The sequence below is a fragment of the Pongo pygmaeus genome, chromosome 18 (genome assembly GCF_028885625.2).
Source record: "Pongo pygmaeus isolate AG05252 chromosome 18, NHGRI_mPonPyg2-v2.0_pri, whole genome shotgun sequence".
NCBI lineage: Eukaryota > Metazoa > Chordata > Mammalia > Primates > Hominidae > Pongo > Pongo pygmaeus.
This window is the reverse complement of record NC_072391.2, coordinates 53,586,702-53,613,433: the sequence shown is the minus strand read 5'-3', so window position 1 is coordinate 53,613,433 and position 26,732 is coordinate 53,586,702. Positions and strand designations below refer to the sequence as shown.

The 26,732-nt window shown below is 40.2% G+C and overlaps 1 protein-coding gene across 2 annotated transcripts in view; it reads right to left on the bottom strand.

The window, feature by feature from the left end:
* Positions 1–6,165: 6,165 nt before the first annotated feature.
* The window catches only part of OGFOD1 (2-oxoglutarate and iron dependent oxygenase domain containing 1), a 25,221-nt gene continuing 4,654 nt past the window's right edge, over positions 6,166–26,732 (bottom strand). The window contains exons 3-13 of one of the 2 annotated variants that reach the window (XM_054455224.2): positions 24,085–24,131; positions 20,029–20,129; positions 16,398–16,514; positions 15,702–15,793; positions 15,379–15,507; positions 14,678–14,791; positions 12,627–12,706; positions 11,918–12,222; positions 7,642–7,764; positions 7,026–7,084; positions 6,166–6,548 (exon numbers count right to left, since the gene is read on the bottom strand). In XM_054455224.2, coding sequence (XP_054311199.2) covers positions 6,387–6,548; positions 7,026–7,084; positions 7,642–7,764; positions 11,918–12,222; positions 12,627–12,706; positions 14,678–14,791; positions 15,379–15,507; positions 15,702–15,793; positions 16,398–16,514; positions 20,029–20,129; positions 24,085–24,131 — 1,329 coding nt within the window. In that variant the 3' untranslated portion in view covers positions 6,166–6,386. Of the gene's footprint in view, positions 6,549–7,025; positions 7,085–7,641; positions 7,765–11,917; positions 12,223–12,626; positions 12,707–14,677; positions 14,792–15,378; positions 15,508–15,701; positions 15,794–16,397; positions 16,515–20,028; positions 20,130–24,084; positions 24,725–26,732 lie in introns of both variants that reach the window. The other variant, XM_063654299.1, reaches the window with a different exon arrangement.

Genomic DNA, 26,732 nt, shown 5'->3' with positions numbered 1-26,732 from the left:
CATTAATTTTATTGATTTTGATGTGGCCACTTTAGGATGGCCCCTCCTATATCTGAAATGTAAGCCTTATGGAGTCCTAATTATGGGAATATGCTAATACTTTTGTTTTTCATTTTCAACCTGTAAACTCAAGAGCTAATCCACATACACTGTATTATTTTCAATCTCCAAGTAGTAAAGTATCATCGTAAATCTGCCTCACACAGAGGTTGCAGTGAGCCGAGATCATGCCACTACACTCTAGCCTGGGTGACAGAGGGAGACTCCGTCCCCAAAACAAAAATAAATAAATAAATGTGCCTCACAGAGGAGGAAACTGAGGCATAGATAACCTCCTTTTCAGGTCACAGAGTTAGTGACCTGTCTAGTGACTCAAGAGGAAACTTGAGTCCTACTGTTGAGTCTTTGTTTTAACCATAGTCTAATTTATACCATTTGAGATTAAAATCTCTAGTTGGTGCTAGTTTTAAATTATATAATGCCATTCATTTTTAGGGAGTCTAATAACATAATCTCATCAAAGGTCACTCTGTTGTTCTTTAGCTAAAAAACTTCCTTCTTAGACCTAAAAATACTCATGGCCAGGCTAGAAGGCGTTGACCTGCAGCAAGACATATTAAGTTGTTCTGATTTATAGGTTATTTTCACAGTAATTTGATCCTGTTGATGTTGGTGTCTGTTTCTCAGATGAGGCTCTGAGCTCTAAGACAGAGTGTCCTGTACAGGGTCCCACAGCTGGGTAAGCCCTGGTGTGAAGGAGGTGTTGGAACCAAGTAGTCACGGCCTCTTCTACTCCAAACTTCCCAAGCAAGTAAAGACTGGCTGAAGTGAAAACATTCATAAAACATGCAACTACCCTTTTTTCCCCCACTTAGAACTCATCCTGTTCAGCTTAGGAGTGAGGAAAAACTGGACAAGGAGAAATGAGTTTATCAGTAACTTCTCTATTTTGTTGCCATATGTTTCTATCCTGATAGAATCTGAGTACTTCTAGAAGCTACAGCGAAGCTGTATTTCACTGCTGAATTACATTGAAGCTTTAAGTGAGCACTGAGCTGTCATTTAAAAGCTGACTTTGAGGATTTTGATATCTGAGAGAAAGCTTTCAGTACCATAATTCAGGTTCTGAGGATTTTTAAGAGTATAATTTGTATTATTTCCCACCATGACTGCCTATCCAGTACCTCAAAGCCCCGCTCAAATGCTCTCTCCTTAGGTGACCTTTCCTCTCCCATGTCTACTCCTTAACCCTTATTAAATTCTTTACTTAAATCTTAATCCCCTGTTAAGCAAGAATGGTGTCTGCATCTTAACCAGCGTCACCCTCGCCCCAGTGCTGAGCCAGTGCCTTGAGCATAGAATAGCATCTGCCGCTCTGCTTGGGATTGTCTGTCCTCAATACGCCTGTCAGCAACTTCAGAAATCAAAGAACTAGGAACTTTAAAACTATTATGCAACCCTAGAAGTGTTTTACAAGAATGATTTTCAACATTGTTATTAATGTTTCAAATTTTATAATTAGCAGTTACAGATCTGCCAATGCAGTCCTGTCATTATAGAACTAAATTACTTCCAATTTCATTTGGAAACTCAAGTACAGTAAGACACGCATTACAGCCTGGTGTTTCGCATTTTGCCTCTTTTCCATCTGGCCCCTGCCCACACTCTATGCTCTAGCTCTGGAGTCATCTTGTAATCTGTACAGTACAGAATCTGCTTTTCCTAAAAGTGATGTCACATGGACAGTTCCCAAGTCGTTTTTAAATTGTCTTTGTGGACTGATTTTGCATCAGAGAGAGAATCATCAGGACACCCAGTTCCATGCAGACTGGAGAGCCCTCCTCTGGCATCACTTCACTAGATCTCCTCGACCCTTTTCAACAGGGTTTGTTGTGCTTCCTCATTGTTTAGTAGTAGTAAGTATGTCATGGTGTTGAAGAGATAATGCACCCCAAAACTTCTTATTCAAGAAATACTGCCAGAACTTTGGGAGGTCAAGGCAGGTGGGTCACTTGAGGTCAGGAGCTTGAGACCAGCCTGGCCAGCATGGTAAAATCCCATCTCTACTAAAAATACAAAAATTAGCCAGTGTGGTGTTAGGCACCTGTAATCCAAGAATTGCTTGAACCTGGGAGGCAGAGGTTGCAGTGAGTTGAGATCATGCCACTGCACTCCAGCCTGGGCAACAGAGGGAGACTCCGTCTCAAAAAAAAAAAAAAAAAAAAAAAAAAAAAAAACTGGTCTAGGAGAGGTGACCCAAGCTTTTTTTTTTTTTTTTTTTGTGGGTGGGGGGGTGTTCTGTGGGGAAGAAACCCACATTCAGTGGAATTTTGAGAGGCAATCTTTAAACAGTAGACAAGCCCCATTCAAAACTAACAGATTCTTTCTCTTGGAACCTTAATTTTCCGTGTCTTTAAAATTAAGGACTAATGTTATTTATAGGGTACTTCCTTAGACATTTTATTTTTCTTCTTATTCAAAGATGCAAATATGTTCACAAGTTTTCTTAAAATGTTCCTAATTTCCAGTATGGTTAACATATAAAGAAGTAGTGAAGTAGTCTCTGTAAGGCTGTTCTCCTCCTGTCCGATGCTGGAGCTTGAAGCCCATAGGGCGGGTAGTCAGAAAAGATGTGGAGTTGGGGAGAACAAGCTGCAACCCACAGGCATGGAGTGGAGCCCATGAGGATGCTAAAATCTGTCCATTCTTGTTGCTTCTGACCTTGATGGTGTGGGCATTCTGCTGAAACTGAGACCCTTCACAGAGGAGCTGAAGGAAGATCCATCTAGGGGAAGGTGGAGTGGTTGCAGGCCCAGGCACAGGTGTGGTTCACACCAGCAAGGTGTGCCAGCTACTCAAGGGCTGCTGCTGCATTGGGCCCTGCAGATCTGGCATAGGAATTTGTGGCTCATCCTAACCTGAGACATAGGGAAGATAGTTCTGGGAAATGTAGTTCAGTCTAGCCAAGTTGATACATGACAAAGCTACCAGTGGCTGTCATAGGATGGTGGGATTTCAGGTGATCTTTAGATTATTACGTTATTACCTCACAATGAGCATGTGTTATTTATATAGTCTGAAAAAACAGAAAGCTATTTTTTTTTTTTTTTTGAGACGGATTCTTGTTCTGGTGCCCAGGCTGGCGTGCAGTGTTGCGATCTCGGCTCACTGCAACTTCTGCCTCCCTCCTGGGTTCAAGCGATTCTCCTGCCTCAGCCTCCCAAGTACCTGGGATTACAGGCACGCGCCAGCACGCCCAGCTAATTTTTGTATTTTTAGTTAGAGATAGGGTTTCACCATGTTGGCCAGGCTGGTCTCCCAACTCCTGACCTCAGGTAATCTGCCAGCCTCGGGGCCTCCCAAAGTGCTGGGATTACAGGTGTGAGCCACTGTGCCGGGCCCATAGAGCTATTTTCTTTGGGGATAAAAATGGGAGTTATAAGAATTGGAGACTCACTATTAAGAATAGAGAGAAACCATATATTTTACAGGTGAACATGATAGCTTTTATCTGAAAGAGGTATAAAAAAGATGCCCATATTCTAATTTTTCTTTTGCTACCTAACAGTTGTTGACATTGGCCCCAGGCCCTAAAAAGCCATCAAGATGCAAAATGAAGTACTATAAGGAAAACAAGCTTCGCTATCACTGTGTATCTTCAGTGCAGAAACACAATCTTTAAGTTACACCGTCCTTCACAATCTAAGAGGTGCTGCTGTAGATGATGTAACTGACAGCAACATCAGAGTTGGGCTCCTAGGGATTCTCTCCCCTCAGACACCCGAGTCCCTTTTTGTAGTGTATAAAAGATTGTGTGTTGACAGATCATAAACACACTGAGATAAAGGAGACACTAAAAAGCACATTTTAACACTTGTGAGGTATTCTAAGATTTAGATTTGGCTTTCCAGAATTAGAAAATTGGCCTTGGATGGTACCTACAGCCATGAGTCTCAAACTATTTTCCATGCTTGGCACACATGACAGTTTCACCTACCCAAGCACTTTTCCCTGGGTCTTCCTGGAGTTATGCCACTGACACCCTTTCCCCTCAACTCATGAAAACACATCAGAAGGCAAGTGAATGAGATGACCTTCAGTCAGCTGGAACATAGAAAAGGCAAGCTGTGACATTAACCATTAGTAACAAAGTATTCGCAGTCCCACTTGAGTGTTGCTACACTGTGGTTAAAAAATTGTGGTCTCCAGCCTGGCCAACATGGTGAAACCCTGTCTCTACTAAAAATATTAAAAAATTAGCTGGGTGTGGAGGCAGGCGCCTGTAATCCCAGCTACTTAGGAGGCTGAGGCAGGAGAATTGCTTGAACCCAGGAGACAGAGGTCACAGTGAGCCGAGATCACGCCACTGTACTCCAGCCTGGGCCATAGAGTGAGACTCCATCATCTCAAACGCAAAAAAAATTGTGGTCTCCAAAATAGTATGGTGTAAAATGGTTCGTTACCATATGCATAGGGGAAGACAATGTTAGAACTAGTTCTAGATATTTCTTATCTCATCATTTAAAACTTAGTGTTTTATAACAGTAAATTATAGAACTAATATTACTACATGTGTAAAATATATAAATATCCATATCAAGGGCATACCTGCTAAAACATTTAACTGGCTAGGGTGCAGAATTAAACCTTTTTGAAACTAAACCTAAAAGCCAAAGCGAAAGTCATTTTCATTTAAATGCAAACTTCAGAAAAGAATGAATACTCAAAGTTTTAGGAGATGAAAGAGAAGAGTGGTTAAGAAGTTTAAAGGCCCAGTGCTTTTTCTATTAATTAGTAAAACCCACACTAAACGCTACTGCAAAAGCTAAAAATAAATGTAAAAAAGAGAAAGGAAACAGAAGACTCTATTGGGATGGAATGAGAACAGCATCTTTCATCCACCCATGCATACCCACACACAGGTAATGATGATGTAACTCCCTGGAACAGTTCAAGAAAAAATTAACAAGATGCACAGCCTCTTGGCATTCTGATGTGGTTTTACCATTCCGTCTCTTAAAATAAAAAGCAATTAGTTATATACTTGACCCTACAGTATTTAGGAAAAGAGAAGCAACATGTGAGGCTAAAATAACTTAATTATACACAGGCCACAACTGCGGGATGGAAAGGCAGTGGGCACTTGGAAGTGACTACACATGGCAGTAAGCAGCCTATCTTCTCTACCAACCAGAAGTTTCTTGGGGCATGTGATGGTAGGCCAGACCCTGTCCAAGGGAGTAACACTACACTAAGCCTACACTGTACTGTGAGAGTCATGGTGGAACAAGGCCACAGGCAGTGGGAGGAAATGTGATGACTCACTGTGTCAGAATTCTAAGGCCCAGTATGATCAGGATGTAAGGCTCCATAATTTTCTAAACCAGCATGATTGAGAAGAACAAAATTCTGCAATCATTTATGTTTTTTTCTTCTTTTTTTTTTTGAGACAGAGTTTCACTCTTGTTGCCCAGGCTGGAGTGCAATGGCACAATCTCGGCTCACTGCAACTTCCGCCTCCTGGGTTCAACCAATTCTCCTGCCCCAGCCTCCTGAGTAGCTGGGATTACAGGCATGTGCCACCACGCCCAGCTAATTTTGTATTTTTAGTAGAGACGGGGTTTCTCCATGTTTGTCAGGCTGGTCTTGAACTCCCGATCTCAGGTGATCCACCTGCCTTGGCCTCCCAAATTACTGGGATTACAGGCGTGAGCCATCACGCCCGGCTGCAATCACTTACGAGTTTTTCTAAAAAAACTAAAACACTGGAAACATGGATGAATCTTAAAGACTTTATGCTAAGTGAAACCAGTCACAAAAGGACAAATACTGTATGATTCCACTTATATGAGAAATATGAGTAGTGAAGTTGATGATAGAGACAAAAAGTATGGCTGTTGCTAGGGGAAGGGGAGGTGGGGAGTTATTGTTCAATGGGCACAGAATTTGGGAAGATGGAAAAGTTCTGGAGATGGATGATGGTGATGGCTGGACAACAATGAAAATGTACTTAATCCACTGAATTGCGTATTTAAAAATGGGTAAGCTGGTCAGTTTTATGTTATAAATATTTTACCTCAATAAAAAAAAAATGAAGTTAAAAATTCACTGAAGAAGCCAATATGGAAAAAGAAGGACTCAATGTTAAAAAAAAAAAAAGCCAACTTTTTTTTTTTTTTTTTTTTTTAATCAAGAGATAAGTACATAGCTCCAAGCTCAAGGTCTCGGTTGAGTACAATCATTATGAGTCCTAGGAAAAGACAACCAGTTTTAAGAACACTGTCAGGCAAGCTACCATGTAGTTCTCCTTGACTCCACGCTTAGCTCTTCCAGACTTCCCAGTAATTACGAAGGGTCATGTTTTTGTTCAGCTTTGCCCAGTGCTGTCACTCATAATAGATGAATGAAAAGTCCCAGAAACCTGTTCTGTTTGGGAAGGTTTTCTTTTGTTCCAGGCTTCGGTGGTTAATGTGCTTGACAAATTTCAGAGTCTCTCTATCTCTGTAGACCAATGCCAAAGAATTGCTTTCTGGATTCACTGTTAGCAGCTGAAAAAGACAAATACAGTGACACATCAGAACACAGAACTTATTCTCAAATCTTGGACGATTAACCATGGAACAGATGGTTTCCATATCAAGCACTTAATCTGGGGATAGAGGGGTCCTCTGAATGAACATTTACTAGGGGTGGCTGTCAAGCCATTTCCAACAAGCCCTATTCCAGCATATACCTAGAAAGGTACTTACCTATTACATGTATTTCTTACTACATTGTAAGATTTGTGGGAATGCACCACATGGCTCTTAATTTGGAATTTCTCAGGAGGGTAAAATAAATGCTTACTGAGTATCCTTTAGCATCTTTATTCCATCCTGAGTATTTTCTACTAGAAATTAGAACCACTGCCTGGCAGAGATTTATTAGCTAAAGACACTGGTAGAAGGTCATAAAAATTGGGTCTCTGAAAAATGAAAGCATTCTCAATAACTAAAAAGGATAGTTTGCTATCAGAAGAAACTTACCTCTTCATCTTCACCTTTGGCAATGTAAGAAGTAAAACCGCCATATTCTGGCTCCCAGCCTTACAAGAGAAAAACAAATAGCATTCAGAAAGCTCCTATTGAAAGAGTTGCACCATCTACTTAAATCACTGATCCCATGCTGCTTAACAGAAGGGGATCTGGGAGTTCAGCAGTAACTGGTTCTATGACTTATGAGCTTGAACTTATCATCTAGTTTAATCATGGATTGCCTTCCCCTAAATGCCTAATTTCCTGAGACAGCTGACCTGAAATGCAGACTTATTTCAATAAACTTTGAATAAGAAAATTAAGAGAGAATTAAATGCTAAATATTCCCAGAAGGGCAATTACATAAAATCTATAGCTCTGGGAGCACACTTAGGGGAAAATTATGGTGTGGTCCATCTCCCCATTCCCTAGTCACAGATATAAATCCTATTTTGAGCTGGGAGACTGGAATTCATCACCCCTAAAATCCCTTCGACTTTGAGATCCCATGATGTGAGATTCTGAACTAGGCAAATTACTTATGAATTGGTTCAGCTGGAAAGGGTCCCTCAGAAGAGACTGCCCCTCCTATGGGGAATAATCCACCGCTTGCTTTCCTCCCTCTTACCTTCACAGCCACAGTAGAGAATTAAGTCTAGGGCAAATTCAGCCTTGCTGTGGTCATGAATTAAAGTGTAGTGACCGGTCTTCCAACGCCTCAGTTCCCCTTGGCATGTGGGAACACTTGATTCTAAGGAAAAAAAAAAAGATGAGAAACTTTAAAAAATAACCTTGATAGAACTGTTAGATTGCAAGGGAATGCTAATTAGGAATGATACAGCAACACAGGGAAACCATTCTCACAAACCTTTGATTGAAGTGCTGTTCTACCAATCCAGCCTTATAAAAGATTGTCAGGAATTACCAGCTCTATTTTGGGATACAAAAGTTGAATTTTGGGCCGGGCACAGTGGCTCATGCCTGTAATCCCAGCACTTTGGGAGGCTGAGGTGGACAGATCACCTGAGGTCGGGAGTTTGACACCAGCCTGACCAACATGGAGAAACCCCATCTCTACTACAAATACAAAATTAGCCAGGCGTGGTAGTGCATGCCTGTAATACCAGCTACCCGGGAGGCTAAGGCAGGAGAGTTGCTTGAACCTGGGTGGCAGAGGTTGTGGTGAGCCGAGATTGTGCCATTGCACTCCAGCCTGGGCAACAAGAGTAGAAACTCCCATCTCAAAAAAACAAAAAACAAAAAACAAAAAGTTGAATTTTGATTTCTCTCTATAATAATAAATTTCAGATGGAAAAGAGGTTGCAAAAAAATAAAAAATAAAACATGAATATTATTTTATCTAACCTTAGAGATTTTTCGGCATGTTATTACCTAAAGTAGAAACCAGGAAAGGCAAAGATAGACCTGATTACTAAAATATTTTATAAAATTTAAACCATGCTGAACAAAATTTAAAAATGAACTATTACAATCTGTTAAACAGAAGGTTAATACTCCTCTGAGGCAGGCAGATCACCTGAGGTCAGGAGTTCAAGACCAGCCTGGCCAATATGACAAAACCCCGTTTCTACTAAAAATATGAAAATATTAGCTGGGCATGGTGGCGTGTGCCTGTAATCCCAGCTATTTAGGAGGCTGAAGCATGAGAATCGCTTGAACCTGGGAGGCAGAGGTTGCAGTGAGCTGAGATCACACCACTGTACTCCAGCCTGGGTGACAGAGCGAGAGTCCGCCTCAAAAAAAAAAGAGGGTTAATACTCCTATATGTAACTTTTTTTAATTAACTGATAAAATGACAAAAAGCCCAAAGGAAAAACACACTGAGGTAATGACAGGCAACTCATGAAAAAAAATCAGGTAACCAATAGGGAAAAATATACAACCATGCACCATTAGTCAATGATAGGCGAATGCCATTTTCACCTAAAGAATAAGCAAGTTGGAAAAGAAAATATAACAGTTTGCTAGGAAGAATGAAAACATCATCATGTACAATGCTGGTGGGAGTGCAGACTGACACAAGTTTTGGGGAGGCAATTTGGCAACTGCCTTAAAATTTTGAGCAGTCTTTGATGTATCACCTGTACTTCTGAGAAGCATTCTGAAGACACAATGGATGCGTCTTTATTATGACAGTGAAGAACTGGAAAAAATCTAAATTCTCAACACAGGACTGGTTAAGGTCATCTGATCCAATAGATTGCAAGCATTAAAAATTATACTAGAGAACAGTGTTTTTCAAAACTTAATTGTGGCATACATTCTTGAAATAAAAGCTTCTAGAAATGCAACGTAAAACATGTAAAACTGCTTTGGTGGCCAGGCGCGGTGGCTCACTCCTGTAATCCCAGCACTTTGGGAGGCCAGGGTGGGCGGATCATGAGGTCAGGAGATGGAGACCATCCTGGCTAACACGGTGAAACCCCATCTCTACTGAAAATACAAAACATTAGCTGGGCGTGGTGGCATGCGCCTGTAGTCCCAGCTACTCAGGAGGCTGAGGCAGGAGAATCGCTTGAACCCGGAAGGCGGAGGTAGCAGTGAGCCGAGATCATGCCACTGCACTCCAGCCTGGCAACAGAGCAAGACTGTCTCGAAACCAAACCAAACCAAACCAAACCAAACCAAACCAAACCAAAACAAAACAAAAAAAGCAAAACTGCTTTGGTGGAAGGTTTCCTAAGTGAGGAGGGTGTGCAAACCTGTTCTATTGTTATAAAGGATGTAAAAGGATCAGAAAGAGGTTTATGAAATATTAAGTGGAAAAAATACAGAACAATATATATGGTATAATCTCATTAAAAATACATGTGTAAAAATATACCTCCCATATGTGTATACATATATATGTCTACATAGCAAAAAAAGTGGAAGGATATATTCCAAATGCTAATATGGCCACTTGTAGATGATTATTTTCCTTTTTCTTGTTTTCTAAACATTCTGAAATTAACGTATTTTTATTTTTTAAAATCATCTTAAAGTTATCAGGTCTGTAATGTTATCTCACTAGATGTGCCCTAGCTATGCCAATGTTTAGCACTGCTATCATATGCCCAGCAATTTGATAGCTTTTGCCAAGCTTTATAGCTTTTCTTCAAGATGGTAAACTTTGTAAACAGTGACTCTTCTCATTCACTTTTGTATTCCCTACTCTGCTTTCATCCAGGGCCCCTTGTATACAGTAGGTGCTCAACAATGGAACAAAGCATCTTTTGGCTGCCCATATAGATTTTATCCCAAGTTGCAGGTTCCCGTAAAAATGAAACCAAAAAAGGAATAGAACTGGACAAGTTTTGGCCAGATGTGATGGCTCACGCTTGTAATCACTGCACTTTGGGAGGACAAGGTGGGAGGATTACTTGAGCCTAGGGGTTTGAGACCAACCTGAGCAACATGGCAAGATCCTATCCTTACAAAAAAAAAAATCAAGAAAATTAGCTGGGTGTGGTGGCACATGCCTGTGATCCCAGCTACTTGGGATACTAAGGCAGGAGGATCGCTTGAGCCTAGGAGGTCAAGGCTGCAGTGAGCTGTGATTGCACCACTGCACTCCAGCCTGGGTGACAGTGCAAGACCGTGTCTCAAAACAAACAAACAAACAAACAGAAGTGGATAAGTTTTTTAAAAAATCCCTTTGAGACTGAGACTCCATGGACACTGATTCTGGTTCCTCTTAGGGTCTGGGCATAAATGCCCCTATCAATTAACACGGAAAACTAATCTTTCAAAGAAAGGCTACCCTGTGTATTAAGATAGCACAGAAAAAGCCACCTGGGTCTGGTTTTACTAAATATCTGCAGTGGCCAAAGTGACTGTTCAGTCGGTTTTGGAAGGCCACAGAATGAGTTACGTTGCTTTCAGTTGGCATCTCAAACCACTGATTTTGTTTCCACAAGTATCCACCCCTTGTCTTTGCTCTCCTAACTGCACAGGGTTCTCAAGAAATTTGAGTGGAAGCAGGGAATGGTAAACTGGGTGACAGATGTTCTCACTGACATAGTAATAAGTGCTGAAACATCTAAGCTGAATTTGTCGCTACTTGGTTAATGGTGCCAATATTTTCACAGGAGTATTACCTCTTAAATTTCTTGTATTTTTCTCTTCTCCATCTTGTTGGCAGATGATTAAACTTCTACTTGTAATAATTTCCTTCTACTTGTTTATCCAAATTCAAGCAATGTTCTTAGGCTGTTATATTCAGATCTAAGCTTAAATGGCACTCCTCAGAGAGACTTTTCTAGATCACCTATTCGCTAAGTAGCTAAGAGGCTACTCAGTCATTTCTTTTTCTTTTTTTTTTTTTCCTTTGAGATGTAGTCTCGCTCTGTTGCCCAGGCTGGAGTGCAATGGTGCAATCTCGACTCACTGCAACCTCCTCTTCCCCGGTTCAAGTGATTCTTCTGCCTCAGCCTCCCAAGTAGCTTGGATTACAGGCGTTCACCACCATGCCTGGCAAATTTTTTTTTTTTTTTTTGTATTTTTAGTAGAGACGGGGTTTCACCATGTTGGTCAGGCTGGTCTCGAACTCCTGGCCTCAGGTGATCTGCCTGCCTCAGCCTCCCAAAGTGCTGCGATTATAGGTGTAAGCCACCGCACCTGGCCTACTCAGTCATTTCTTGTCATATAACCCTATTACAATGTTTTGCACAGCACTTATCATTACTTGGCGTTTTCTTGTTGTTCGTGTGTACATTTAATCTCTGTCTTCTTCTACTAGAATGTAAGCTCCCAAAGACCAGAGACCTTGTCTGTTTTGTTCTTCAGTTCCTGAAATAGGGCTTAGGGCACAGTAGATGCTCAATAAATGTTTGTTGAATGAATACATGTTTGAATGGTGAATGGTTAATGGTAAGTAAGGACAAATCCTAAAAACAGCTTACCTTTCTTTGTCTCATTTTCCTCTGGCTCTGGGTCTGTCTGCTCATTGCTCTGTTGGCTGTTGTTGCTGATGGCTGTCTGATTATTCTCTGGCTCAGGAGGACTATGGCTAGTCCCTTCTTCAGTGATATCAGCGGCTTCTGCCTCTTTTTTATCATTCATCTCATCTTCTTCCGAAGGGGCCAAGAAATGAAGCTTCAGGCCGGTGAAGTTGGAGAGCAGTAAGAATAGTGCCTCAGAGTGAAATAACTTCATGCACTCCTTCAATATCTCAGGAAGCTTACTCTCCTCAGCTTTCTCATAAAACCTGAAAAACAGCAATGTCAAGTTGTTCATCAAAGCCACAGATGTAAAATGACTCATAGAATAAAAGCTGATCATTAGCTTTGTACCTCTTTTCCTAAATCTTGGCACAGCTTACTAAAGCACAAGTTATTACAATAGTGAGATTTTGTTAGGATTTTGTTAGGACATCCTGCTACTGGATGTCCCTGAGAACAAAACATCATTAGGGCAAATGTCCTATTATTGGGTGTGAGCATTGGTGCATGATTGTATATTTTTTCCTGTTGGTTATTTGATTTTCTTTCATGAATTGCCTGTCATCACCTCAGTCTATTTTTCCTTTAGGCTTTTTGTCATTTTACTAGTTATAAAAAAATGTTATAGGTGCTGAATGTAGAAGCAAATATCTCAGATGACGGGTTCTACCTTTTGTTAGGTGGACCTCGGCTGCTCCATTCCACATCTCCATGCTCCAAGGCCTCACAGACTTTCATGAATTTCTCAGGCTAGAAAATGAGCAAATAAAGAAGCAGTCAGCAGATCTCCCTATTACCCCACACTGGTTTGGCAGGTACAGCAGCTCTGCCAAACATCAATCTGGCTGATTCCTAAAAGGTGCAGTTGACTCTCATTCCTTTTTTTTTGAGACGGAGTTTCACTCTTGTTGCCCAGGCTGCAGTGCAATGGCGTGATCTCGGCCCACCACAACCTCCACCTCCTGGGTTCAAGCGATTCTCCTGCCTCAGCCTCCCAAGTAGCTGGGATTATAGGCATGCACCACCATGCCTGGCTAATTTTTTTTTTAGTAGAGATGGGGTTTCTCCATGTTGGCTGGTCTCGAATTCCCGACCCTCAGGTGATCTGTCCGCCTTGGATTCCCAAAGGGTTGAGTACAGGCGTCAGCCACCGCGCCTGGCCAACTCTCACTCCTTTCATACAAGATCCCCTACTCCTGCTGTGGTAAAGCCAGGATGAAGACTGGATACATCATTGGCTTGCTTTAGCCAAGAGACCTGAGTGCCATTGTGGCTCATTCTCTTAAGTAGTTATATACCTTACGTCAATCTGCTCAACCTCCCAAACTGCTGCATTTATAAAATGAGGATCATAATACAGACCATAATACAACTCACAAGATGTTTTGAGGATAAAAAATTAAACTGCATTACAGTCAAGTTCATTACCGTGACAATCTCTGTATAACAATTCCGATTCTCTGGGCCCCTAATTTAATAACCATTCTAAATTCAAAAAGTTAGGTATGACACAAGAAGCTGGTTAATTCATTAAAATATTCTCCACAAGAGGCTTTCCATTTATTTGTTTAATGCAGTTTCCCAAGCAGTCCTATCAGTTATAAATGCATGAAAAAGGAAAGATCCCATAGCATGGTTTAGGTAAACTGAATTGAATAGCGTATTCAGTTTATTTACTATAATACTTCTCAAAACCTTAATATGCTAATGTCAGCTATAAAATTCCTAGAGAGAGACAGGATGTAGAGTCTCTCAACCTTTCTTCATGGAGGAATAGCTCTTAGGACCATGGCTCCATGGGATCCACAGTCAACTGTAAAGTGCCATGCCAGCAAAAGTTATCTTATTGGCCCTCACAACAGCTCTATGAGGAAGACAAGGCAGGTATGAATCCCAGTTTAACTGAAGACAAAATAAATACCCAGAGTGATTTAGTGATCTGCCCAGGTTAGTAAAACCACAGAGCCAGGGCATGAGAATAAGTCTTCTGATTTCTTTTCTTCTTTTTTTTTTTTTTTTTGAGACGGAGTCTCACTCCGTCACCCAGGCTGGAGTGCAATGGTGCAATCTCAGCTCACTGCAACCTCTGCATCCCAGGTTCAAGTGATTCTCCTATCTCAGCCTCCCGAGTAGCTGGAATTACAGGTGCATGCCACCATGCCCAGCTAATTTTTGTATTTTTTTTTAGTAGAGATGGGGTTTCACAATGTTGGCCAGGCTGGTCTTGAACTCCTGACCTCAGGTTATCTGCCCACCTCGGCCTCCCAAAGTGCTGAGATCACAGGCATGAGCCACTGTGCCCAGCCAGTCTTCTGATTTCTAATCTCTTTCCACTATAACAAGCTACCTCATCACTGTCAAACGTTCATCAACAGATATTGATCTATTAGTAATCTATTTTTAAAAGTAATAAGCACCATATTTGTTAGATGAATAGAAAGGTAACTACACACAACTCCTCAGGGTGGAAGCTTCTGTGTGTGTGTGTGTTTAAGACGCTAGAGAACTGGGGAATATCCAAAGGATTCTTAACCCACTAAGCATACCGCTGATACTAATGTTACTGTTATCATCATTTCTGTATTTCATTTGAAGAAGGGAATGACATAAACATTCTAATCAGGAACAAAACAAAAACTTCCCAGTGATGCCTATTCACCCATTCAGGAAGCAAAACTGCATGCCAAACAAAATATTCAGAACAACATATGCTAAGCTTACCTTAAGAAACTCCTTCAGGAGAATTTCAGAACTTTCTTCAAACTCTTCTTGAATTTGAACTTGGTAATCCATGTCCAGATAAGTAGGGTTGATCCAATCATACAAAATCTCATGCTTACGAAGAGGCAGCAGATGCAAAATATGAGTTAATTCCTATTGCTTTTGCTCTTACATCATTTCACACTAATAAAACACATGCAAATCCTCACTTTATAAGTTTCTCTTATTAAAGTACTGGAAAACTCTGCTTGAGAAAGACACTATCAAAAGTTTACTTAAGAAAAGTGGAGGCCGGGTGCAGTGGCTCACACCTGTAATCCCAGCACTTTGGGAGGCCAAGGTGGGTGGATCATTTGAGGTCAGGAGTTCGAGATCAGCCTGGCCAACATGGTGAAACCCTTTCTCTACTAAAAATATGAAAATTAGCCAGGCATGGTGGTGGGCACCTGTAATCCCAGCTACTCAGGAGGTTGAGGCAGGAGAATCGCTTGAACCCCAACAGGTGGAGGTTGTAGTGAGCCAAGATCGCACTACTGCACTCCAGCCTGGGTGACGGAGCAAGACTGTCTCAAAAAAAAAGGAAGAAAAAAAAGAAAAGTGGAAAGGGGCAAGCTCAAGGTCCAGTTTCATTAATTTTAAAATTGGAGAAACAAATGATATGCTATAGCTCCTAAGATAAGGATATCAGCAATTCTTCTTACATCTTGTGGGATGTGAGGGCTCCGAGGTATGGGGGGTTCAAAGTAGTTGGGAGGCCTAGTCAACGATGGACCATGAAACCAGCCACTTATAGACAAACGTGACTTTTCTTCAGACAGGACTTCAGACACCTGAAAGGAGAAGCCCAGTAGCACATCAACATGAAGAATAGGGGGATTACCACCAATGCACATTAATTTCAGGGTCCTCCATGCTAAGCATTAAAACATTAGATAACAAGTCTAACAGGAAGCTGTCATGTTTGGATAATGGGTGATTAAAAAACATAATCCTTGGTAGTCTATATGTGGCTTACAATCTTTACCTGGTGAAAGGACACAGGAGATACTTCAAAGAAAACCAGTTTGTTCCACGAAGGGATAAGAGACTTGACAATCTGCTTCGGCTGAAAGTGTTCTGCATCAGGAAAGAACACATCCATAAATTATCATTAACCACTTCCAGCCTGCCTCATTTTACTCTTGACAATTTCCAAACTTCTGAGGGCATCTAGATGTGCCCTTCAGACCCTGAAATACCACCCTTTCCATCTGTTTCACTCATACTTGCGAGTCTGACTACATGGCATCTGTTCTTACTAGACCATCCATCTATTATTGAGAACGGCTGGAATAAGTTCTCAAAGTTTCCTGGGGTCAACTTCTGGTGCTAGACATTCAAAAAAACCTAGACTTTCTGTCAAATGGACTGGTCCTGGCAGATTCATAGCCACAGGCAGCCTTATATGCACTCCACCCTTCCACAGTCAGTATTCAGAAGCTCGGTCTGACTATTTCTCATCTTAAATGGATTCTAATTGATCTCTGGAGTCATTTTTAAGTCCAACTTAAAGAGGTGGTTGTCAGGGCTGGCATTTATTCCTCTTGAGGTAGTTACTATAATAAATAGCTTCCACTTCCTTTGAGGAGTACAGACATTGTATATAAAAACATGATACTGAATCAACTCAGCTTTAACTCAGAAGTGGCCATTGGTGGTGAAGTGCATGCACTTATCTTACCATCAATGCTGTACAGGTCCAGGGTACCACCCAGGCTCCTGTCCCAGGGAGGAACCAGGTACAGGATGAAGGCGATCCGGCGTCCTTCCAGCTCATCATCATGGCACAGCAGGGCATCTGCAATAGTTTAATGGACACCTTAGATCCCTGCAGATAGCGACCAGCTGACACCTGACTCTGCATTTAATATCAGTCCATTTGACATTCAATTGTAATGTCAGCTCCAGCTTTAAATGTCCTCCAGCTTTAAAATGACAATTTCTCCTCTTTTATAAGTAAACAAATAAGTCAATATAGAAAACTCTACAAATAAAGAGCACATAATTAGATAGATCCAGATATAATCACTAACAATATTTTTACATATAATCTTCCAGTATTTTTTCTACATATATGTATTTACTTTAAAGAAAAATAGCATCCAACAGTGGCTATTTGTGGCCTGCTTTTTAAATTACATGGCAAGTATCTTTCCCTATCAATATACACACTTGGTATCACTTTTAATGGCTGTAGTTATTCTACTATATGGATTATGAACTTACCTCCTTCCCCCCTTAATAGATTTTTCTATTTGTTAATTAAGTTGTTTCTATTTCTTGGCTACTAATAAAGACTAATTTAATGAACATTATTGTACAAGGATCTTTTGCACTTGTTCTCATTAATTTCTTGAGGGAAACTTCTAAAAGTCATGTTGTGGGGCTAGCAAGATGGGCATCTGTGCAGGCTGAGAGGGAGGGAAGGCTATGGTGAACCGCAACAATTACACATGGAGGGATTGTTTCAATAAATAAATAAATACATTGAAGATAATGGGAACCAGGTTTCTCACTGTTCAAGAAGGGAGTTACAAATATGGAAATGCAGAAATCTAGAATGAACCCTGTGGTGTTCAAGTGGAACTCGAGGAATCAATGGGAATGCAGTTTCCTATATCTATAGTTTTATATATCTATATATACAAATACAGTCCGAGCACGGTGGCTCACGCCTGTAATCCCAGCACTTTGGGAGGCCAAGGCAGGCAGATCATCTGAGGTTAGGGGTTGGAGACCAGCCTGGCCAACATGGCAAAACCCCATCTCTACTAAAAATACAAAAATTAGCAGGGCATGGTGGTGCACGCCTGTAATCCCAGCTACTCAGGAGGCTGAGGTAGGGGAATCGCTTGAACCCAGGAGGCAGAGGTTGCAGTGAGCCAAGATCACGTCACTGTATTCCAGCCTGGGCAACAGAGTGAGAGACAGTCTTAAAAAAAAAAAAAAGAAACACATTCCAAATGTAAATGTATGTGTGTGCATCCACATGTGTATTCACCACCTCTTCAAACTGAAAGGGTCTGGGAGCAGTGACACCCTAATAGCAAAGACACTTAAGAGTCCAGATCTTGATTCTTAAGTATCTTTCTTCACTAAAAGGAACCAGGATTCTTTGGAAGAATGGTCAACTCCAGGTCATTCTAGGACGCTGGCATGGAAAATACAAAGATAAGTTTGGAAAATCTTGTTTTGCAGAAAGTAAGAAAAAAAAAAGAATGATGGGGACATAGCAAAAGGACGCAGAAGTCAGTTTGACGGGGTTCTCCTTGATAAATCAGGGACAGTATGAGCATCAATATAATGATAGTAACTGATAACAGCTCATTACACAAACAGCAATCCATAAATCCATACCAATATAAACAAATGAATGAATAAATAAATCGGGAGAAAGGTCTTCTCTAGAGTGGAATGACAATAAATGTAGAGAAATGATTGTGTTATAAAATCACCATCTGGCAACCTTCATGGTAATAATTTAGCAAGAAACATCAGAGAATGCTGAAATAAGCAAATCAAACTTTGATGAGAAATGGGATATTTACATAATCTTAAAGTATCTCCCCACAAAATACATACTGATAGGGAAAAAGAACAGTGGAAAAACCTGATGTCAGCCACCACATTAATCAAGTGATCCAAGTTAATATCACTAATAATGTGACACATTGAAACCATGCACCACCTGATACAGTGAAAAGAACACAGTATTAATTTCTGTAATCCTGCCAAAAATATATGGCCTGAATCTAATCATGAGAAAACATCAGACAATCCCAAACTGAAGGAAGTTTTCCAAAATAACTCATCTGTACATCTTCAAAAGCATAAAGATCATGAAAGTCCAGGAAAGATGGAGGGGCTGTTCTAGATTGAGGGAGGCTGAAGAGACAATATTATAACTAAATGCAACGTGCAATCCTGGACTGGGTCCTTTTGCTAGGACCAAATAATGAAGGACCAAATAATGAAGCCTGAATGGAGCCTGAGGATTAGATAATCCATTGATGTGGAATAAGGCATCAACGTAAATTTTCTGATTCTGATAGTTTATGATTATCATGTAGGAGAATGTCCTTGTAGAAATTACTGAAGTATCCAGGGGTCATAGAACATCATGCCAACAACTTAATCTCAAGTAAAATAGGAAAAAATAAATTATTTGTACTATGCTTGCCACTTTTCTCCAAGTTTGAAATTACTTCAAAGTAAAAAAAAAAAAAAAAAAAAAAATGATACTGGTATGGTGGCTCACACCTGTAATCCCACTATTTTAGGAGGCAAAGGCAGGTGGATCATTTGAGGTCAGGAGTTCGAGACCAGCCTAGCCAACTGGTGAAACTCCATCTCTACTAAAAATACAAAAATTAGCCAGGCGTTGTGGCATATGCCTGTAATCCCAGCTACTCAGGAGGCTGAGGCAGGAGAATCACTTTAACCTGGGAGGTGGAGGATGCAGTGGGCCGAGATCGCGCCACTGCATTCCAGCCTGGGCGACAGAGGGAGACTCTGTCTCAAAACGAACCAACAAACCAAAAAAAAAAAAAAAAAAAAAAAAAAAAACCCAAAAAAGAAATGACATGGCGGTAAATGAGGATATGCGATATGGTTTTTCCTATGTATCACCAAGTCATCCTCTAAAAGTTGTGAGCCATCTATACTTCCAGAACAGTGTATGAGAGTACACTCAAAGGATTATTTAGTAAAATTTAAAAAAGAAAAAACCTTTTCCTTCTGGGTGAAAAACCAAGCTTGTATCCAAAAAAAACCATTTATATGCTCAGAAAGAGAAATGGAAGGATGCACCCCAAACTGGTGACAATGGGTACCTCTGAAGAGAAGAGGGAGCAGGGAGAAGGTGAAGAAGGCTATCTTGGTTTACATCATATACCTGCAATATTGTTTGATTTTTTTTCCTTTAAGAATGCATTCACTTATTGCCTTCAAAATAAAAAAGAGAAGGGAGAATGGCATTGAAGGAGATGGTTGTTCCTTAGGAAGTCTAAGAATAGAGTTTATATATCACTCTGAATTTCTTGATATTGTATATACAGTTGGTGTGTATGTATGTTACGGGGATTTTGCTGAAAATATGGTCAGTAGCTTTCATCGTATTCTGAAAGAATCACTGCTTATGCCTTCCAATAAGGTGGGTATTTCTGTCTATGAACTGGGGGTCTTTATCAGGAAGATCCGGATGCTTTGCAGGCACATTCAGTCGAGTGTTTTGGTACACAGATACCATCTCTCCATTAATGTTGAGTTAAAGCCTTTAAATCTTATAGACACCAGGCCTTTATCTTCCTTACCGGTGAATTCATATTTAGCACAGGACATGTCAATGGTTGATTCCAGGTCAATTTTAGAAATATCAGAAAGCCAGGACCGGAAATCTTCAAACAGAATTTTCCTAGAAATGTAAACAAAAGATAACTTGTTATGCCACAGTGTGGGATCTAGGCCACAACTATTTGGATCTAGGCCACAACTTTTCTTTCCTGGAGATCACATTGCATTCAAGAGATCCATTCTCATATCTCATTTGAGACATTCTGAGAAATGTTTCTCAGTTCAAATTTGCATAGCTTAAGTCTAATGTTACCAGAAAAATAAATGTAAGTCTCTATCTACATTATTTTTGTTATTTTTTGTTCTAATGGGTCATGTTTTCTCAGTATTTTCTTTCTCCTAAATTTTAAGTATGCCCTATCATGGCAGCAGTTTGGCCTTTGTCATAACAACTCATCACACCAGTGTTCTAGTCCAAGTTACTGATTTTCAGACAAGTTTTTCAGCACTAAAATGGAAAACTCAACTGTTTGTCTTTTCTTTTCTTCCTTTTTTTTTTTTTGAGATAGAGTCTTGCTCTGTTGCCCAGGTTGGGGTACAGCGGTGTGATCTCGGCTCATTGCAACCTATGCCTCCTGGGTTCAAGTGATTCTCCTGCCTCAGCTTCCCGAGTAGCTGGGACTACAGGCATGCACCAGCACGCCTGGCTAATTTTTATATTTTTAGTAGAGATGGGGTTTTGCCATGTTGGCCAGGCTGGTCTCTAACTCCTGACCTCAAGTGATCCACCCACCTCAGCCTCCAGTGCTGGGATTACAGGCATGAGCCACAGCACCTGGCCTCAACTGTTTTTCTTTACACACTTTACTTCACTTCCAATGCCAAATGTGTGGGCTTATCCCCCCACACTGACCAATTCTCTGACACCAGCTGAGTGTCTTAAAATTCAATTCAATTCTGACACTACCTACCAGGCGTTAATAAAGGTTAGGGCTTAGTCCCATGAGACTGCCCCCAGTGTGCCCCCTCCCCCAACCCCACTTCAGATACTGATTACAAGTTGTGACCCATATGCTTCTAACCAAACAGTTATAAACTGGAGGTTCACACTACTGCCTCCTTGGGTTTGATAATTTGCTAGAATAGCTCACGGAACTCAGAAGAAGTTTGTTTACTAGATTACCAGTTTATTATAAAAGGACAGAACTGAGAAACAGCCAGACGGAAGGGATGTATAGGGTGAGGTATGGGGAAGGGGTGTGGAGCTTCCACATCATGTCCTCCCCAGGTACACCACCCTCCCAGCACTTCCATGGGAGTTCAGCAATCCTGAACTCCTTTGGTTAGGGTTTTCGATGGAGGCTTCATTACGAAGGAATCATTGATTAAGTGATTGGCTATTGGTGATTAACTCAACCTCCAGCCTCTCTTCCCTTGCAGGAGGTCAGAGAGGTCTATGCCAGGAATAGAGACCAAGACCAAATATACATTTATTATAAATCACAAGAACTAACACTGGTACCGCCATTTAATGAACACTTGGGTGGCACTGTTTTAGAAGATTAAAACAACTTTAAATGGCAATAATGATGACTGTTGAATTAAATGCATAATGATGAGTGTTGAATTAAATTCATAATAATGAGTGAAATCCTTGATAGAAGTTCTGATGCTAACAGGATACCAATAGAAGATGGTGAACGTTTCCATTTACCAGCTAAACTGGCTCTCCATGTAGAAATCTCTTAACACAATTTATAACTCACTCAGCCAATCAACTTTGAAATTATGAATTATTACTAACCTTGAGGAATTAAAAACATTTTAAAAAGATTTACATTAGTTCAAATTACGCTTACAAAGATACTTAATATTTTTTTGGATCATCCTACTCCAAATGCACACTACTGAAATTCCCATAAAATAGAACTGTCCTGTTTATAACTAAGTATCAAATCTCCAGGTTGATCTTTAAGATTTCATTACCAAATACCTTTTTATATTATATACTACCCAAACCAAAAAATTCCATTATTAGCTGTGAACAAGCTTAAAGAACATTCCATAAAATAATTGCGCTCAGTCAGTCCACCCAGAGGTGCCACGTAACTTTTAAAGGCAGAGTTGCAAATTATATAAAATGGGTCAGGATAGCAAACTGCTGAGCCAGGTTTCAGATAATATGAGTGATAAATATTTCTTCAAAGTCTTGATACTCTAAGCAACTAATAGTTTTAAATCCTTTACTGGTAACATTAGCTTTCACAAATTCTAGAAAAAGCTCTTCTATTCATTCTATGAAAGTGTCACAAGGACAGGCTTATTTTGTCATTGTTAGCATTTGTTAATTGTATTCATGAAGGAACTCACAGAACCCAAGTGGGAAATAAAAAGATCAGCTCTCTGTAATGATTACGGAGTTGCAGCTTGCTCACCATCTGGCTGTAAGCCTTCGGTGTGGAATGTAACTCAGTCCCACATGAAATGCTTAGCAGAGGGGTGTTGTGAACTAAGGAGATAATGCCTTAATGCATGATAATCTTTCTTTAGGGGGAAAAAAGTCTAAGTAAATATGAAACATAATGCATTACAATTAACACACAAGCAATACTTCAGGATTTAGAAGAAATTGTGTAAGCTGCCTATAATACATGGAAGTATTGCAGAGAAAAAATATAATGAGAATAAATAATTTATACCATACAGGTGAAAAACAGCTATTACAAAGCAACATCTATTCATTATAGAAACTAGGAAAAAAATCCCATGTAAGTAAAAAACTATTAAAAAAAAATCTGTATTCCTACTAGCAAGAGTTAAATACTCCATTTTCCCAAATCTTTTACTTTGTACACACAGACATCCAAATGTAGGTGTGTGTATCTCTTTTTAAAATAAGATCACGTGATGTGAATCCATTGGTCAGAAAAAACAACAAAGCATCAAATTGTGTGTATTATTTTTTTTCTCTTGACAAAAATGTGTTAAGTATCATTATTTTATATATCACTAAGGAAAAAATGCTGTCAATTAAAGTAGGACACAAAAGTGATTGTGTGAGACACTAGATCCCAGAGGTGTTAAAATGTTAAAAGTTTCTTAAAATTGAGAACATAGATAACTACCACATTCATGTGTCAAAACTCATATATATCATATTTAATGGTTGTACAGTTTCCACTTTATGTTTTGTACTATTATGTTTAAATCTCCATGGGCGATCAAATTTGTATATAATTTTTCAGATTTATAAACAATACTACAATAAATAATCTTGTATGGAATCTTTGAGCATATCCTTATTTTCTCAGGATAATCTCTTTTTTTTTTTTTTTGAGATGGAGTCTCGCTGTTGTTGCCCAGGCTGGAGTGCAAATGGCTCGATCTCAGCTCACCCCAACCTCCGCCTCACGGGTTCAAGTGATTCTCCTGCCTCAGCCTCCCGAGTAGCTGGGATTACAGGCATGTGCCACCACGCCCAGCTAATTTTGTATTTTTAGTAGAGACAGGAGTTCTCCATGTTGGTCAGGCTGGTCTTGAACTCCCGACCTCAGGTGATCCACCCGCCTCGGCCTCCCAAAGTGCTGGGATTACAGGCGTGAGCCACCACGCCTGGCCCTCAGGATAAATTCTTATAAGTGAAACTGTTGTACAAAAAGATATGCATACTTTTAAGGGTTCTGATACATCTTTCAAAACCATCTTCTAAGAAAGACTGCAGCAGTGTATAAAGGTATCTATCTATATCTGTCAACACTAGGGTTTTTAATATTTACCAACCTAACGTGTGAAAAATGGTATCTCCAGTGTTAACTTCTGTTTCCTTGATTACTAACAAGGTTGAGCATTTTATCACTGAGAACTTGGGCCTTGGAATCAGACAGACTTAGGTTTGTATGCTAGCTCCCTTAATTTTAAGCTATGCAAACTCAGTTTCTCGGTCTCTTTCCTCCTCTACAAAGTGGGTTAACAATGTCAACAAGAATTATATGACATACACAATGTCGTAACATTTAAAGCACTTACTACTCTGCCTGGCACATATTAGCTCCCAACAAATATGATTACTTGTTTACCTTAAAGCAGAGATGTGAGGCTCTCTTCTCTTCTTCAAATCATCAGACTTGATCATGAAAAGAGAGGAAAAAAAGTGATTTCCTTCATATAAGAGACACACAAAGGAGAGCAGTTTAGTGAGTGTTCTGGTCCTAGCATTGTCATTAAGAGCCCAGACTCTGAAGCCAGGCTGCTTAGGTTTAATACAGGGCCCCTCCATTGGATGGGTCTGTGACTTGGCAAGTTATTATCCTCTGTGCTTTATTCATTAAACAAAAACTTAAGTCGTTATAGTCTAGTTTCCATGCCTGTTGAGGGAGATAGACAACAGACACAAAAAGCAGATTAGTATAAAGATAGTGAGAAGTGCATAAGGGAAAAAAAAGAAACCCAGGGAAAGAAGAATGGGGAGTGCTGAGCCTGGGGAGTGGTTTGCAATTATAAACAGGTTGGCCAAGGTAGACTTTAGGGAGGTGAAACAAAAACTTGAAGGAGGCTGGGAAGTGTGGCAAGGGACTATCAAGGCACAAAGCATTCAAGGTCCTGAGCATGAAGCATGCCTGGCCTATTCCAGCTATTGCAAGAGCAGAGAGGGAGAGGGAGGGCAGTAGGAAATGAGGCCAAAAAGGTAATAGTGGGGCTGGGCACGGTGGCTCATGCCTGTAATCCCAGAACTTTGGGAGGCCAAGGCGGGCGGATCATGAGGTCAGGAGTTCAGGACCAGCCTGACCAACATGGAAAACCCCGTCTCTACTAAAAATACAAAAATTAGCTGGGCGTGGTGGCGCATGCCTGTAATCCCAGCTACTCGGGAGGCTGAGGCACGAGAATCATTTTAACCTGGAGGCGGAGGTTGCAGTGAGCCGAGATCTCACCATTGCACTCCAGCCTGGGCAACAAGAGCAAAACTCCGTCTAAAAAAAAAAAAGTAATAGGGGACTTAAAGCCATTTTAAGTACTTTGGCTTTGACTTAAAGAAATGAGATTTCTGAAGCAAAAAAAAAAAAAAAAAAAAGTCATTGGAGTTTTTGAGAAATAACATTTTTTAAGATAATATCCACATAACACAATTATCCACATCATTTCAATTTCTTGAAAGTGTATAATTCATTGGATTTTAGTATATTCACAATGTTGGGCGATCATCAGCACTTCCTAATTTCAGAACTTTTTAACACTCCAAAAAGAAACCCTTGTGCCAATTTTGGTAGTCATTCCCTCTTCTCTCCTCCCCCCAGCTCCTGGCAACCACTTGCCTATTCTGGACATTACACATAAATGGAATCATATAGTACGCAGCCTTTTGCATCTGACTTCTTTCACTTAGCCTAATGTTTTCAAGGTTCATCCATGTTGTGGTAGCATCAGTACGTCATTCCTTTTAATGGCTGAGTTGAATTCCATTCTATGGGTATACCACATTTTGTTTATTCATTAAATTGTTTCCACTTTTTGGCAATTATAAAGCTGCTATGAACACTTGTGTACAAGTTTTTATGTGAACATATTTTTACATATTTTTAATTATCTTGGGTCTATTTACGTTTTAAAAGAATGACTTCAGTGACTGTCTAAGCAGGTGACAGTAGAAGGGAAAATGGTTGATACACTAATAGAATAATCCGGGGGAGACACAGATAGCTTGAACCAGGTGTTGGCCTTTGGCAGTGGAAGTAGTAAGAAGTGGGCTTCTCTGGATATACAGTGGTATGTCATTTACACTCTGAGAAATTTATTGTTAGGTGATTTCATTGTTGTTCCAACATCATCGAGTGCATTTACGTAAATCTAGATGGTAGAACTTACTATATACCTAGGCTATATGGTATAGCCTATTGTTTCCAGGCTACAAAAAACCTGGCTTGTTACTCTACTGAATACTATAGGCAATACAATAGGAAGTATTTGTGTATCTAAACATATCTAAATATAAAAAAGGTACAGTAAAAATAGGTGTTACTTTATGGGACCACTATTGTATCTGTTGCTGACAGAAAATATCATGTGGCGATCGCCTGTATTTTGAAGGTACAAAATACAGAGATAGCAGAGTTTCATGATGGACTGGATATAAGGTGAGAGAGGAATCAAGGATGACCTCCTTTTTGGCCTGAGCCCCTGGAAAGATCAAGCTGATATTAACTGTGATGGGGAAAACTGCAGGTAGAGCAGATTTAGAGGGAGAAGACCAGAAGTTTAGTTTTGAATGTAAGTGTCACAAACTCATTAGACATCCAAGAGGAGGTAAAGCCATGAGACCCATAGAAATCTGTGTACCTAGGGAAGGAGGCCAAGCATTAGGATGCAGAATACTCTATCATTAAGAAGTCAGGTGGAAGAGGAAAACCTAGCAAAGCAAGCTAACAAAAAATAGCCACTGAGGAAGAAGAGAAACCAAGAGAGCATGGTAACTTGAAAGTAAAGTGAAAAAAAAAGTCTCCAGGAGGAAGAAGTGATATAGTAGGTCAAATGCTGCTGATGAGCCAAGGAAGAACTGAAAACTGATTATCGGATTTAGTAATGTGGAGGTTATGGGTGATCTTGACAAGTGTAGTTTCAGTGCAGTAGTACAAGCGAAAGCCTGATTAAAATGGGCTTACCAGAGACTGACAGGAGAGGAATTGGACACAGTGCAGACAACTCTTATAACAAATTCTGCTGTCAAGAG